This window comes from Sceloporus undulatus, chromosome 2 (genome assembly GCF_019175285.1).
Source record: "Sceloporus undulatus isolate JIND9_A2432 ecotype Alabama chromosome 2, SceUnd_v1.1, whole genome shotgun sequence".
NCBI classification, from domain to species: domain Eukaryota; kingdom Metazoa; phylum Chordata; class Lepidosauria; order Squamata; family Phrynosomatidae; genus Sceloporus; species Sceloporus undulatus.
The window spans coordinates 55,758,488-55,774,559 of record NC_056523.1 but is presented as its reverse complement, the minus strand read 5'-3'; the positions used below and the strand labels follow the sequence as shown (position 1 = coordinate 55,774,559).

Below are 16,072 nucleotides of genomic sequence, written 5' to 3'. Positions count from 1 at the left end.
CAGGAGGAGTGAAGATGGGAGGGAACATTAACAATCTAAGATATGAAGATGGCACAGTACTACTAGCAGAAACCAACAAGGACCTGGAACAATTACTGAAGAAGGTAAAGGAGGAAAGCATCACAGTAGGCTTCATGCTGAATTTAAAACAAAAATGATCACAGAAGTGCTACAAGAATTCATCCTAGACGGTGTGAAAATTGAAATAGTTGAAGGGTTCACTAATACTGACCACAATGGCAACTGCCGTCAACAAATCAGAAGAAGACTTTGGCGTGGTACAGACCAGCATGGAAACACTGGCCCTTTGTACTGTGCAGCTGTGCCACAGCATCCAAACTGTGCGGCACAGCCACACAGTAAAAAAGCCGCCTAGAGCGGCAGCTTCTTTGTAATGTCGTAAGGGTTGCGATGCAGCCCTTGCGACGCAGCTTCCTGTTGGAGATGTGTGGGTGCTCAGACAACCACATGTCATCCATACGGTCCCCTTGTGGGTGGTGATGCTCAGTAATGGTGCCGCCCGCATGTAAAAGGGCTCAGGAACGTGCAGTTGGTGCGTGCTCCCGAGCCCTACTATGTACTGGTCCTATGACTGGGAAGGGCAGTTGTGAAAGAACTGGAAAAGGTCCTAAAGTGCAAAGATCTGGACACTATAGTGAGGATCTTCCAAGCCATTACATTCCCCATCCCAATGTACAGATGTGAGAACTGGACAGTGAAGAAAGCTGATAGAAAGAAAATAAGCTCATTTGAGATGTACTGAGGAACAGTGCTGAAGATAACCATGGAAGACCAAGAACACAACAAATAAAGCAGATCCAGCCTGAACTCCACCTGGAAGCCAGGACAACTAAACTGAGGTGGTTTACAGACCGCCCAAAAAGGGTGGTCTGCCGCCACCTCCGTTTCCGCCACTGGGAAGCCTCAGGCTCCAAATGGGGAGGCTTCCTGGCGGCGGAAAAAGCTGCCGCAAAAAGCGGCTTCTTTTTGCGTCATGGTTGTGACATAAAGTGCGCAAATGGCGCACTCGTGATATCGCAAGCGCAGGGGGACGTGCGGACGCTAAGCGTCCGGCACGTCAAAATGGCGGCACCCATGTGTATAGGACACTGCCATTTTGTACGTACTAGGTATGTACTAGGGTTAGGGCGTTCGGAAAGGACGCCCTTTCCTAACCCTAGTACGTACCTAGTACGTACTTTTTGCACATCTGGAACGCACCTAAGACTGTTGTACTCTGGCCATGGATCATTTGAGGCTGTAAATCATTGGAAGGCATGAATTATTGGAAAAGACAAGTGATGCTGGCAGTGATACAGGGCAATAGAAAGAGAGGAAGACCACATGCCAGATGGTTAGACTTGATCAGGGAGGCCATGGACCTGAGCCTTCATGATCTGAGCAGAGTAGTGGAGGATAGGGGATCCTGGAGATGTCTCATTCACAGGGTTGCCATGAGTCGAAGTTGAGTTGAAGGCAGTTAACAGCATAATTTGTTATGACTGACCAAGGACCTATTTATAGATTAAGTGGCAGTGGTGTATGCGTGTGCCTTCATGTTGCCTGTCGATTTATGGCAACCTCATGAATTTGAAAGTTTTTGCTTAGTTTTTCCAGTTCCTTCTGAAATATAGCCTAAAGTGTTTGGTATTTGGTGGCCATCTCCCTTCCAAGTACTAACCAGGGCTGACCCTGCTTAGCTTCCAAGATCAGATAGGATCTAGTGTCTTTAGAGTATTTAGAGGCCCTTCACTGATATACAGGAAGACAGTATTCTAATAACTTGTAAGAATAAGAATTTCTATAGAGAACTAATTTAGGGAAATACATGACAGACTGATGCATATAAAGAGATACCCTTCTTACTGCTCTTTGTATAAAATACAAGTCCTTCCTAAGCTGGGAATGCAACAATAGTTTCTAAACGTGTTAACATAATTAAGGTTACAAATGTGCTTACAATGAAGCTCTTGGTATTTGATAAGAGTACTGCAGCTTATAAAAATGGCTCAGAACTGCCAAATGTTTAACCACATTTAACCCCTCTGATAGCCTTTAGGGCTGAAGGGTGAAGTATAAATACCATAAATAAAAAAATAAAAAATATATATGCATAAAGTGTCTTCTACCTTAAAGTACTTGTCCATGCAGAAGCCCATCATATTGGCAGTATGTAGCCTTGCTTGTGAGTGCTCATTGTATACTACAGTTGTGTACTTAGCTGTGTGAGTTAGTGTCACGCCATTTGAATTTTTGGGTCATGCATAAGTTTTGTAAAAGAATATTTCTAATGTGAAATGAAACAAGAGTAACTGCACAAAAGGGTAAAAAAGAACGCTATACTTTCTCTGATTCAAATACTTCTTGAGTTATAGAAACAGTACCTTGGGCTAGGGTCATGTTGCAGAATAGGTGAAGCAACTCTTGAGACCATCACTGCTCACAGAAAGTTTGTCATTTTTATACAGTATGTTGGGAAAAGAGGCAGAACACCTTTTCACTTCCACTTTGCTTCCTTGTTTTCCTGCCCTAAAACTTATGCATGACCCAAAAACATTGTGCTGCATGCTTTCCTTCCACTTTTCCACTGTCTGGATGGTTATATAGTTGTAAACTGATGTTTCACAATACTATTTATAGATATCTTACTGCTTCTTTAAAGACATAACAAAGAATGCCTAAATTTGTTTTAAGGCATCTCTGAAACACCATCTAGCTCAGTGATGGCAAACCTTTAAGCGACCGAGTGGCCAAACTCTGGCATTCCTGCACTGGGTGTCACCTGGTGCTGGGGGAAGTTCTGGGGTGGCACTTCTGGGGAGGCAGGACTTCTGGGGTGGGCCTCCTGGACAGGAGGTTGAAATGGAGGATAGGTCCTGAAAAGGAGGGAGGACATTTTGGAATCCCTCCTGGACCGGAGGCTGGAACAGAATACACACACGATTCACCTCTGCTGTACATGCAACCTGCTGCTATGCAATGACATCCTAACCTGGGTGATAGCAGTTAGGTGGAACCTCCAGGCACCAGATGACTGCAAGATGACTCCTAGATACTTGTTCAGACTTGTGGTCATCTACAACCCAAAGGGAGAAGGACAGATTCTTAGAACATAGAAAAGACATATGCTAGAGAAGAGAAATGGCATCAGTTTTAAACCCCTGTAAATTATGACTCCATACAGGATATGGTTGGATAGGATTGATTCATCACCATTCAATCTGACAAAACCAAAAAGGGGAGAATGAAGGAATCCAGCTGCACCTTTGAAACTGACAGAAATAGACACTTCAGGAATAGACTGATATTAATAGAAGCGCAGATTACAAAAACGCCAAACCACTTACTCTCAAAGGTGCTGCTGAAGTCCCTTCATTCCTGCCCTCTTCTCAATTTTATATTGGAACAAACTAACATGAATTGGAGGCACGCAACAACAATAACAACAATGCTTTAAAAACAAAACAAAAACACCACAGCCCCAATGTGGTGAGATATCTGAACATAACGGAGAGTAAAAAGGTTAACAAGGCTACCATCACTGGCTGAAGTCAGAGGTCCAAAGCACACTGCAGAAATAATCCAGTTTGAGATGGCTTTAACTGCCCTGGCCCAGTGCTAGGTGATCCTGGGATTTGTACTTTGTTTTGGCATTGGGTCACTGTTTATTTCTGCATCTGGAGGGGAGTCAAGTCAATTGGAAAGGTAACTGAGGCCCCATACAGACAGGCCAAAATAAAGCTGCTTCAAGTCACTTTGGAGGTATGCTGTTTAAATGATGCATGTGTCCTAAGAGTCTGGAAGCCACGCCAAAGCCATGATCCAGTCCTAAGGACTTGAGCACAGCTTTGGCGCAGCTTCTGGACTCTTAGGACACGTGCATCATTTAAACAGCATACCTCCAAAATGACCCGAAGCAGCTTTATTTTGGCAGTCTGTGTGGGGTCTTCCTAGAAAGAAATTATGAGTCTCCTCAGCAATTATATTGCACTAAAGGGAAATTTGAGAGAAAGTATAGAAGCATATCTTGGCAAGAATGTAGCTGCAGCTGAACTGCAGATTTAATGCAAGTTGACACTGCTTTAACTGTCATGGCTCAATACTTTGGAATTAAGGGATATGCAGTTTTTGTGAGACATTTAGTCCCTGTCAAGATCTGTGGTGCCACAACAAACGATAAATCCCAGAATCTTATAGCATGGAGCCATGGCAATTAAAGTGGTATGATATCAAACCGGAATATTTCTGCATTGTGGCTAGCTTCATTATATCTCACAAAACTACAGTTCCCAGAATTCCATAGCATGGATCTATGGCAGTTAAAGTGTCAAACTGGATTATTTCTGCAGTGTGGATGGCTTCATTACACCTCACAAAATTACAGTTCCTAGAATCCCATAGCATGGAGCCATGGCAGTTAAATACAAGAAATCTCTACAGCTAAAATGGAATTTGCTTGCCCATGGCATTGGGGCTGTGCTTCCACAGCGGATGGGATGGAAACATACAGATTGCCTCCGTCAGTCTCTTGATCCGCAGTGCCTCAGACCCCCTCCGTCTTCTGCCCCCCATGAATTGCGTCAGCTTTGTTCCACCATCCTCCAGCTCCTCGAGCTTCTTCCCCTGCCTACTTCAAGTCTTGGGGTGGCGTGCAGGCCAATGGCTCACCCTGAACCCTGAACCAAGAAGGGGAGGGGGAGGCCGAGGAGAATGGGCCCCTCGTTTCCTCCCCTTTTCCCAATAGAGCACTCCTGTGCACATCTGACAGCCAAATGGCTATCTTGGGAGATGTAATTCCCCCAGGCGCCTCTTAGCACCTGAGAGTTAGGAAAGAGAACTACAGCTCCTATGAAGCATCGGGTGCGGGACGAGCCCTAGAAAAGGGCTACACTGGCCTCTCTTTTTTCCCTTCTCCTTTAGGACCAAAGAGAGGAGGAAGAGGAGGAAGGTGGAGGAAGGCAACATGGCTGAGGTGGAGAAGAAGCGGAGGGGAAGAAGGCCTAAGGTGGGTTGGGAGGCCACCTGAGAGTTTTCTGAGGCCTGTCCCCAATGGCGATGTGGCAGCCAGGCCTCTCTCGCTATGTGTCCTCAGAGACAGCTTTGCATGCCAGAGAGGGTACATGTGCCATCACAGATCTAGCTCCTCTGCTTTTGAAGTACATCAGCTCTGCTTACTGTATATAGTGGTCTCTCCACATTCATGGGGGTTAGGGGAACAAGCAAAGGAATGCTGGTACATGGTCGTAGGCATTCAAGGAAAGGCAAGCACTCAGGTGTAGTTAGTGCATTTACACCACCAAGTATTTCAGTTGGTTTTCAGCTCCAGCCAATTAAGGAAATTGAGGTGTGTGTCAGTGTGGCTCTAAAGTCTAGATGTCTGATGCACCCCACTCTTGTTCAGCCCAGCACCTTAAAGTTTTTTTGAAGGTCAATCTTTGTCTGGACACCACCTTTGGTTGCAAGCTTCTCAAAAATTAATAGGTCTGGTTTTCATTTCTGCTTTCTTGAATGAATATTTCTGGCTGGTCCTTTTATCAATCAGAATATACCACGTTCCCCAGTAGATGCCATTGGTCACCCCACTGTAGCGTCCATGATGGTACTTCCCATTAAGGTTGGCTGCCAGGCATGAGTCAAACCACCAACCAGCCCCATAATATGCACCACAGTTGCCCATGGAGTAGTTGTCATTGTCACTGTCCCAGGTTGTGAAGTATTTGTGATCATGGTTGTAGTTGTGGCTATAGCTCAGAGCATTGCCTGCATTCCCTTTATATTCCCGGGCTGTCAAACGATACTTGTTGGCCTCACTAGCCACTTTGAATTTGCGGTACATGGCATGCCGCTTCACACCATACCAATCTTCCAGTTCTACATGCAGGACATGCTGACCCAGGCGGGTTAAACTGTGGAGGTGCTCATTGCCCAACCAATGTTCCCCTTGTAGGTTGCCAAATCCTTGCTTGTACTCATGCCATGTCCGGTTGAAGTCCTCAGTACCATCCTGCCGGCGCTGGATCACTGTCCAGCCACCACCGTCAGTTACCATATCACAATATGCCTGATAATACAGAACAGGAGGGTCATAAAGGGACAGGGATAGAGCAAGGGTGAGGAATGTGTAGATCTCCAGATGTTGAATACAACTCCCACTATCTCATTGTTGGCTATGTTGGCTATGGTTGATAGCATTTGGAGCACTGTTTCCTCATCCCTATTCTAGAGCACCCCCAAAGCCCTTTCTTTTGGTTTTTTAGCTTGTATAATTATGCCATGACATCATCTCCTGTACTTGAGGTTTTCTCCTTGCAGTACTCACACCGTCTGCCCTCTGTATCCACGGATTCTTTATTGATGGATTCAACCATCCACAGTTTGAAAATCTTCAAAATACATAAATCTCAAAAAGCAAACCTTGATTTTGCCACTTCATATAAGGGACACAATTTTACTGTGCCATTGTATCTAATGGGACATGAGCATCCATGGATTTTGGTATCCACTGGGCGGGGGGGGGGGGGGGAGACATCCTGGAACCAAACCCCAATGAATAACAAAGGCCAACTGTAATAAAGTTGTTCTTTCTGGGTATACTGCATGCTTTATGAGGATTAATGACAATCACCTGCTCACAGGAACTAGTAAGTATAACTTTGAGAGGTGTAGTTTTTTTCTGGCAGGTACCCTCAAATCATTTCTAATTTATGATGATTCTAAGGCAACCCTATCACAAGAGTTTGTTGGCAAGATCTTTTTGGAAAGGGTTTGCCATTGCCTTCCTGTGAGGCTGAGAGTGTGTGACTCACCCAAGGGCAACAAGTGAGTTTCCATGACCAAGGAGAGAGTCTCTTGAAGTCTTAGCCAGCACCCAAACCGCTGCTCCACACTGCCTATCATGAGAGGAGTTAAAGAGGAGTAAAACAGGTCTCACCCAGTGGGATGTAGTTGTTTGAGGGTTGGATTATGACTCATGAGACCTGGAATTGACTTGAATTCAATTCCCCACTCGGCCATGAAACCCACTGGGTGACCTTGGGCAAATCACATGCTCTCAGCCTCAGGAGAAAGCAATGACAAACCTCCTCTGGACAAATTTTGCCCCATGATAGGTTCATCTTAGAGTTGACTTGAAGGCACACAACAAAAAACAAAATAGGTCTCACTAAATTACCGTTTCTCTCACTTTTGCAACATTTGCTTAGTATTTTTAATTCTCTAGAAGCTACATAGTCTTTTCCTGTGCATCTTCAGTGTAGGGATGTTTGTCTAGTTAGTCACACAGTGAACAGAGATGGAGAAAGGGGCAGTGAGCAGGCTTTTATCTCATGACCCTCAGATTATTTTCCCTTCATCAAATTATACTGACCTCAAGCTACTACCTAATAATGGAAATTGGTATTGCAGGCTTCAAACACATGGACACATATAAATTAGCATGTTTTAGAAAGCAGATTACCCAGTGCTGCACCACCACTATGCTCCTTTTAGCACATGTGCCCATTTTTTAGGTCTCTGTTTCATGACACTTTGATTCTGACAGACATTCTCTTTTATTATTCTCAAACTACCTACCTTACCTCAAAAGGTTGTCGGAGAGGAATGGGCTGGATGGTGTAAATCCCATTGTCTTGGATGCCCTGTTTGTGGATCTCAGCACAATCTCGAGGATGTATGTGTTCAGATTTCTCTGAGGGTTCCACTGCAAGTATGAAGTAAAAAACAGCTATAACAAATAATAGGACTCTGGCAATGGAAATACAAGATCTTGGTCTGCACAATCTATTTAAATCTATCCCTCTATGAAATAAATAGTAAGAGATCACCTTCATAAAGAATAATTTTAACTTCTAAAGAATCATACATTATTTATTATTATTATTTTATCTAGTGGCCCAGGTCAAAGTTTCCAAAGACAGATCATATGTAAGAAGAGAAAAAAGGACAACTGTGTCTGAGGTCCAATCCACATTTCAGAAATAATCCAGTTTGACACTGCTTTAACTGCCCTAGCTCAATGCTAGAGAACCTTGGGAATTGTAGTTTATTGTGGCACTAGCGCTCTCTGATAGAGAAGGCTAAAGGTCTACAAAGCTGCAGTTCCCAGAATCCCCTATCATTGAGCCTGGGCAATTGAAGCAGTGTCAAACTGGATTATTCCTGCAGTGTGGACTGGATCTGATACTGGTTTCAAGGGTTACAATGCAGAAAAAAAATACTAAGTGAATGTTCAGGATTTGGGAAGTTAATAATCCTAATCCATTCAAAAAATTCTCAAGGGAATCCAAATGTAACTAATGTAGCAAAGATAAACTGCTAATAGACTTTGTTGACACTTTTTCCAGCATCTAAGGGAAGAACAGCAAGCTGACAAAATCTCTCCCCATTCAAAGCAATCAAGTCAACAACCAATCACAATTTTGAAGTCCTTGCCTGTATTGAATAAATCTTACCTGATCTTCATGGACTAGGACTGCTAACCTTTTTGGAGACTGTTAACAAGGATAGCAATTAGTATTTTAGCATCAATGTTTATTAAAGAAATAGGTCTATAGTTTGCACACTGGGTATGGTTTTTGCAAGCCTTAGAAATCACAATACTGTAAGCAAAGAATATGGTAAAGAAACAGAAAAACCATTCTCTCAAGATGCCAGTCACAGATGTTGGCGAAATGTCAGGAATAAACTCTTATAGAACATGGTCACACAGCCCGAAAAGTCCACAAAAAACTAAACAGAAAAAAAACCCAGGGAACCTTTCTTGCGATACAGGAATATGGTAAAGGGAAAATTAGACATGTGTTAATGGTGGAGAATAGCTTCCTAGTGACAGGATGTAAAAGCATGATGCCTAGTATGGTAAGCCCCAATGCACAAATCCAGCACAGTGGGTTATCTGTGTTTTTGGAGTATTTGGAGAGTAACACTGAACCCTTTGTCTAGTCTTAGAACACCACTTTCTATCTTGCTTTCCCATTGTGACTTTTCCCAAACTGATGACTTCCAGATGTGTTGGGCTACAGTTGTGCTATAGGAGCCCTGGTGGTGCAGTGGTTAAATGGCCTGTACTGCAGCTAGTCACTCACAAACCATAAGGTTGTGAGTTCAATAAAAGCAAAAGGGCTCAAGCTCAACTCAGACTTGCATTCTTCCGAGGTTGCTAAAATGAGTACCCAGATTGTTGCAGGCAATTTGTTTACACTTTGTAAACCACTTGGGAGTGCTTAAGTGCATTGATAAGTGGTATAGGAATGTACTTGCTATTGCTGTTCCCAGCCAATAGGGTCATTGTCTCCCACACCTGGACTGTGGAGGTCTGTGCTATTAGATAAATTGATCAGGGGAGGTCTCTATTAAGGGGTAAGGATCATGTGGATCAGTCCCACGTCTACTAGATTTCTACCTGCGTGATACTGATCAATCTCTACCTGTCTGGGCTATATTTCCAACATGTGGATGTAAAGTAGTAGAAACTCTCCAGAATTTCAGGTCTGTTTGAATTTCTGCCTTGAATCTCATACTGAGAGAAAGGTGGGATTTAAATAAAAATTAAAGGTACACTTTTTCTTCCTATGACTAATGTATTCCCCAAGGTACCATGCATCTTGCAGAAATGTGAGAGAAGAAATGAGATATTGTAGATTTATACTAACCCAAAAGTGCTGTCGTTTCCTCAGTCTTGTGCTCTTTGCCTAAATCTGTGAAAGCATTTGGAATCAGTGAGGTTGCTACAAAATTCTACAAAACTCACATTCAATCACTCATAACTGCTTTATTCTAGTTTTATGTTCTTAATACAGTTTTGCAAAACATTTGAAACATGTGTTGTGGTGTACCTTCAAGTCATTTCTGACATATGGTGACCCTAAGGCGACCCTATCATGAGGTTTTCTGGGTCTGAGTGTGTGTGACTCACCCAAGGTCATCCAATGTATTTCCATGGGCAAGCGGGGAGTCAAACCCTAATATCCAGAGTTGTTGTCCAATGATCTAACCATTACACCATGGTGGCCCTCTTGAAACATATTACTGCAGGTGTTTAGAGATGCATTGAAAAATACACATTGGGCATCTGACATCTAAAACCTCAGTTACAAGATCTATGAGATTATCAGTGGTGGGCTGGCACTATGATTCTCCAGATGTTTTGAGCTGCAACTCCCATAATTGCTTACTCTTGGCTGTGCTGTCTCTGATGGTTGAGAAATGGAGGGGGAAAACATTTAGGCAGTGGTTCCTAAACTTTGGTTTTCCAAATGATCTGGACTTCAGCTCCCATAAGTGGCCAAATTGGCTTGGTTCTGGGAACAGAAGTCCAAAACAAATGGAGGACCAATGGCTAGAAACCACTGATCTAGAGGGCCACAGCTGTCCACCCTTAATCCATGGCCCCTGGGGAACTGATGAACAGTTCTAGTTGATCATCTCCTCCTCTTCTGCCATGAGACTTCATTACAGACACATACCTGCCCCAGCACCAGAAACAGCTGGGAGCTGCTCACTGCCTGCCTTCATGGGTAAGGAGCTGTTCTACCCAAAGGGACCAAAATATCTGGTGTTACATTGGCCTAGGGCTGGCCCTAACATTAGTCATGAAAGTGAGGAAATTGTGATTTGTTATTATTGTACTGTATTGCTAGGGATGGAAGTGCTGCTTATGTAGAATCTTTTGATGTAGGTGGAAGAAGAATTTGTTTGCCTTTGTCTATTATGCAGCTTAACTTGGGTGAGTGAGGACCATCATTTGCTGCTCTGTCTCAGGCAGAAAAAAATGTCTTGAGTTTGCATTGTATTGCTCTCCCTCCAGTCTCAGCATCTTCATCTCTTTGTTGCCCTTGTGTAATTGAAATGGTTGGGAGGATGTTGGCTGGCAAAGGGCAATATCTAAAATCCCCTTGGAGGAAATGGTGAACAGTGGGATAATTGTGTTCTTCGGAGAACATCATCAGACAGCTTATGGGATGGCTAGAACATACAGCAGTGAGCCTCTCTAGTATTTTTCTTCACTGCAGTAGCCAAATTATTTCTTGGATAACTGCCAGGATGTCAATAGAAGGCAGGAAGTTTTCAAGCAGAGGTGAACATGGACTTGGCCATTCAATCTGACTTTGACACTACTGATGTGATAACCTTTTTCACTGCACCCAAGAGCAACATCCCCCTCCCCCCAGTTTTTACAATATTTTTTTATTGTAAAGTTTTTAAATGATTTTATCAGCAAGCCACCTTGGGTCCCTTTCTGGGAGAAATAGAGCATAGCAATGGAAAAATAAATAAATAAATAAACACTACTGACCATCATTTTACAACAGTCATGTCTACACTATGTTCTGCATCCTCCTCTTTGCTTTTATTGCTTTTTAAGATAACCACCAGCAAGGTTAGCTTTTTTTTTTGCTCAGGTGCAGCAGCCCTTCACCATTTTTTGTGTTATCATAGAGTTGGAAGAGACCACAAGGGGCATCCAGTCGAACCCCCTGCCATGCAGGAATTCACAATCAAAGCACCCCTGAAAGATGGCCATCCAGTCTCTGTTTAAAGACCTCCAAAGAAGGAGGTTCAGATTCATTCGCATTACGGTAATATGAGATTACTTTGCTTTATAAACCTCTCTTTAGACCAAGGAATAGTTTAGGCATAAACACAGAACTGTGACAATCAGTATGCTGTAGTAATCAGAGGTGTTTATCACACTATACTCTTATAGTGCTACTATTCCACTTTAACTGCTCTAGCTGCCTCCTGTTGCATTCTGGGATTGCAGTTTTTAAGGAGGGGTATTTAGAATTCTCAGGCAGAGCTCTGCCTGAGAATTCTAAATACCTCCTTAAAACTGCAAATCCCAGAATGCAACAGGAGGCAGCTAGAGCAGTTAAAGTGGAATAGTAGCACTATAAGAGTATAGTGTGATAAACACCAGAGTGTTGGACAGGGCTCAGGAGATCTGGGTGCCATGGAACACCTTAGTGACATTGAGTGAATCACCCCCTGTCAACACCCTTAATGATAGGGATGAAGGATAGCTTATAAATGTAGCTAATAAAAGATAATAAATCATGATGGGGAATTCCATTAGATGACATTCAGCATATCACCCTATTAATTCGATGTCTACTTGCTGTCTTGGTCACTCCTTATGAGGTTACCTGCTTATTTCATGTATGCCCTGATGGTGCAGTGGTTAAATGCCTGTACTGCAGCCACTTACTCACAAAACCATAAGGTTGTGAGTTCAGTACCAGCAAGGGTGATCAGGGTTGACTCAGCCTGGCATCCTTCTGAGATTGCTAAAATGAGGACCCAGCTTGTTGGGGGCAATTAACTTACACTTTGTAAACCGTTTAGGGAGTGCTTAAGTGCACTGATAAGTGGTATAGAAATGTACTTGCTATTGCTATTGCACTCAATAAAATAGACCCAGCTATCTCATCTCCAGGCCCTCACCAGACCCAAATCCCCTAAACTTTGTATATTGCAATAATTGAGGTTCAGATCATTCAGATAACTCTAACACTTCAAAAGAGAAAGAGAATGGGGGATAAGGTGCCCACATGTACTCACCCAAAATGGAAGTCTTCAAGACTGATTCGCTGCAAGGCAATTTGCAGCCAGACAGGATCCCCAGCAAAAGCGCAGCCAGGGAGCTGATTTGCTCCTCCAGGCGATTCAGATTAAGTCTGTTTTCCTCTTGTAATTTTTGCAGGTTTGATGCCATGGAAACCACTTTGGTTTCCACCAAGCTGAGTCGATCCATCAGGGTCCTAGCCCTCGATGAGCCTTGTTTGTTGGGATCTCCAGTGTGTTTGATCACCTGTTTGAATTCCATTTGTTGGTCTCCAGGAGGGACATCCTGAATTTCCTCAAATGTTACAGGTTCTTCAGGCATGAGGACATGGAGCCTACAACTTCCCAATCCATTACAACCTTTTTCCAGCAAAGGAAGAGACATGGCCACTAGAGAGCTCAAACATGGAGGATCACCTTCCCTTTGGCTACATTCAGGGCTATCTGAATTCATGCTCCCTGACCCATCCAGGAAAGCCGTAAGGAAGAAGCTCAAACAAAAACACTTGCAAAAAGAGATGGAAAGTTTCATTTCTTCTAGCTGGTGCCTCTACAAATGCGCAGAACAAAGAGTGGAGACAAGGTTGCGTGTAAGCTGCAACAGGGCTTCTTCTGTCTTTGAAAATGAGCTCCTTCAGGCCAGAAAGTCCCCTCACAAGCTGGGTCAGAGCAAATGGCAAACAGAAATGGTGGAGATCGGGCAGCTGTGAGCAAAAGGAGGAGGGCAGTGAGAGGCACACAGATAAAGGAGTGTTTGAGTCAGTCCAGCAGATTAGCATGTCATGGGCAATTAAAGCCAGGCCTTTGTGGGAGTCAGAGAGTCAGTGATTAGGGTCCGGCTTGTTCAAGCTCTGCTCTGGTTTGAAAGGCCTCTAATTTGCCTCAACATTAAAGGCACAAGGAAATCACCCAAATACTAGCATAAAAGCGGAGTGAAAGGAGTGGCAGTCTCTTCCAGAGATTGCTGGCTTTTGGCACAACGTGGCCACCCAACAACATATATGCAAGACATGTGCTCACAGGCCTCTTCGCATACCAGGGCCACAGGCCTTATAGGCACAGTACTTCGAATACTTTCTTTATCAAGCTGACAGGATTCCTTCATAGCTTTCCTAATTTCTACAGCTGCACTACCCAACAAGCCCTAACTACTGTTTCTCTGGAAAATTAAGAAATCACACCAATGATAATTCAGTGGTTGTGCACATGCTTTGCACAGAGAAAATACCAGAGTTCAGTCCTTACCAATTCTAGGCATGGCTTCTCCCTGAGATAAAGGTATCATTTGTGAAAGTAGAATTGTGTGTTGGAGCAAACTTTTAATTTTAAACATATCATTTGAGAAGAAAATGTAGCAGTAAGTGAATAATAATAGGACGCATTGTCTAGCCGCCTCGAGTCCCTGTACTGGGAGAGAGGTGGGATATCAATCAATCAATCAATCAATCAATCAAGGAAGTACACCATCCTTATTTTGTCATCCTCTCTGAAACTTTAAATTGCTATGGTAAGATGAGGCACCTGATTTTTTTTTGTTAATGATCAGCTTTCAGAGTCTGTATTTTATAATCAAAATAAAGTGACACTAGAGACAGAAGAAACTAAGCCCTTTCACATCTTTTTTTTTTTTTTTTGCCCCTTAAAGATCTTCAGATCAAAAGAGGGATCAGATGGTAATTTCCTTCCTTGAGAGAATACTCTACATAGCCTTTCTTTTTCTTTTTAGTACTTTGCTTTATAGATCTTTCTTTTTCTTTTTAGTACTTTGCTTTATAGATATCATGACATGCACATAGTTACTGCAGGCTATTTTTATTTACAGAAGAAGAAAGTCATATTCTGGATAAGGAAGTATCCAAATCAGGATGGGGAATGTGTTGCCCTACATCTTGTAAGATTCTCATCCATTGGCTACACAGGTTAGAGCTGATGGTACTGTGTTCTGACAACATCCAGATGTTACACATGTTCCCCATAAGAATTTGGAGATGCTACTTTTTTGAACTAGATTTCTTGAATTCCCCAGTAAGCATGGCAAGTGGCCATGCTGGCTAGAGTATTCTGGGAACTGCAGTCTAAAAAGCAGTTTCCCCAAATTCCCACATAACACAATTATGTGGAGGATTTGGGGACAAAACAGTGACCCTCAGTGTATGGGCAATACCTCTTTGTCTCAGAATCTTGGTCTAAACCAAGCAAATTTGATATTTTTGTATGGACCGCTATACATAGACTGAAAAGATACAAATTATACTTATCATAAATATTTAAATTTTAGAACAAATCTTCCAAGGCAACAAGTACATACAGTGTGATCTTCTTACACCTTCCAGCTGTGAAACTAGAAAATGTTTTTAAAAAGAGATCACAGACTGAAGTAATTAATTTGTGCTAAAAAATATTGGTGGGAGCCAGCATGCTGTAGTGGTTTCAGTGCGGGACTAGCTCCAGGAGACTGGGGTTCAAATGCCCCATTAGCCATAGAAACCTACTGGGTGACCTTGGCCACGTCATCCTCTCACAGCATTACAGGAAAGCCATAGCCACTCCTCTGCATAAATCTTGCCATGAAAACCCTAGGATAGATAGAGTTGCCATAAGTCAAAGCTGACTTGAAGGTCCTTACCAAGTTGTAGATGTACAGTTGGCCTTTCAGGTCTGTGGGCTTCAGATCCACAAATTCAATGATGGTCACACCCCATATTATTAAATGGTGGTGAAGTGAATGTGGACATACTGAAGCACTGTGTTCATATCACCGCTATTTAATTATATGGCACAATCATCTACATTTTTTCAAACCATGGGGTGGGAGGGAATGGAACCTAACCCTCGCCAATTCCAAGGGCTAACTGTAGTACTAATAACTATAATAGATATCAAATAGTTGCAATAGGTATTAAGTTATGTGGAGGAATTTGGGACAAAGCAGTGACCCTCTGTGTATGGTCATTACTTCTTTATCCCAGAATCTTGACTATAATCATCACCAAGCAGTGATTATTTCATTCAGGATGCCATCTCAGTTTTGAGTCTAACTCAGAAATACAGACCTCATAGCCATAATATCTGGCCTAATTTCTATACTTTAGTTCACATGTCCCACCATCTCCTACTTTTGGTATCACCTAGACTGTTTGTCAATTCTGGAGAACTCAAAAGCTTGCCCAATATTCTGGGATATTTTGGTTGATCCTTACTTAATTTTAGAAGGATGTTCACCTCCTGGACCAACACAACAGAGCTTTGCGTCTGGTAAAGAACAGTGATTCTGCACCACCTAGAGTCCAGAGCATTGTACTCTTCAGTTAGTTTAGCCTCAGCAAGCAGTTAATTGCGCTAAGAGATCCTTAAAAGAATTATTTGGAGAATAATGATCAATTATAACTTTTTAATATCCCTCCCCATCTCACAGTACTCATTAACAGTTTGGATATCATGGATGCATCTGCACTGACACTTTTGCTGGCATTTATTATGAAACATAAAATTGCCTTGCCCATAGCTGTTT

At 42.8% G+C, this 16,072-nt stretch overlaps 1 protein-coding gene across 1 annotated transcript; it reads right to left on the bottom strand.

The window, feature by feature from the left end:
- Positions 1–5,467: 5,467 nt before the first annotated feature.
- Positions 5,468–13,093, bottom strand: LOC121920225 (fibrinogen-like protein 1). Its single transcript, XM_042447299.1, has 4 exons — positions 12,559–13,093; positions 9,651–9,695; positions 7,578–7,699; positions 5,468–6,061 (listed from the first exon to the last, which is right to left on the bottom strand). Exons 1-4 carry the CDS (start codon positions 13,091–13,093, stop codon positions 5,468–5,470), a joined length of 1,296 nt encoding a protein of 431 aa, XP_042303233.1.
- Positions 13,094–16,072: the final 2,979 nt, after the last annotated feature.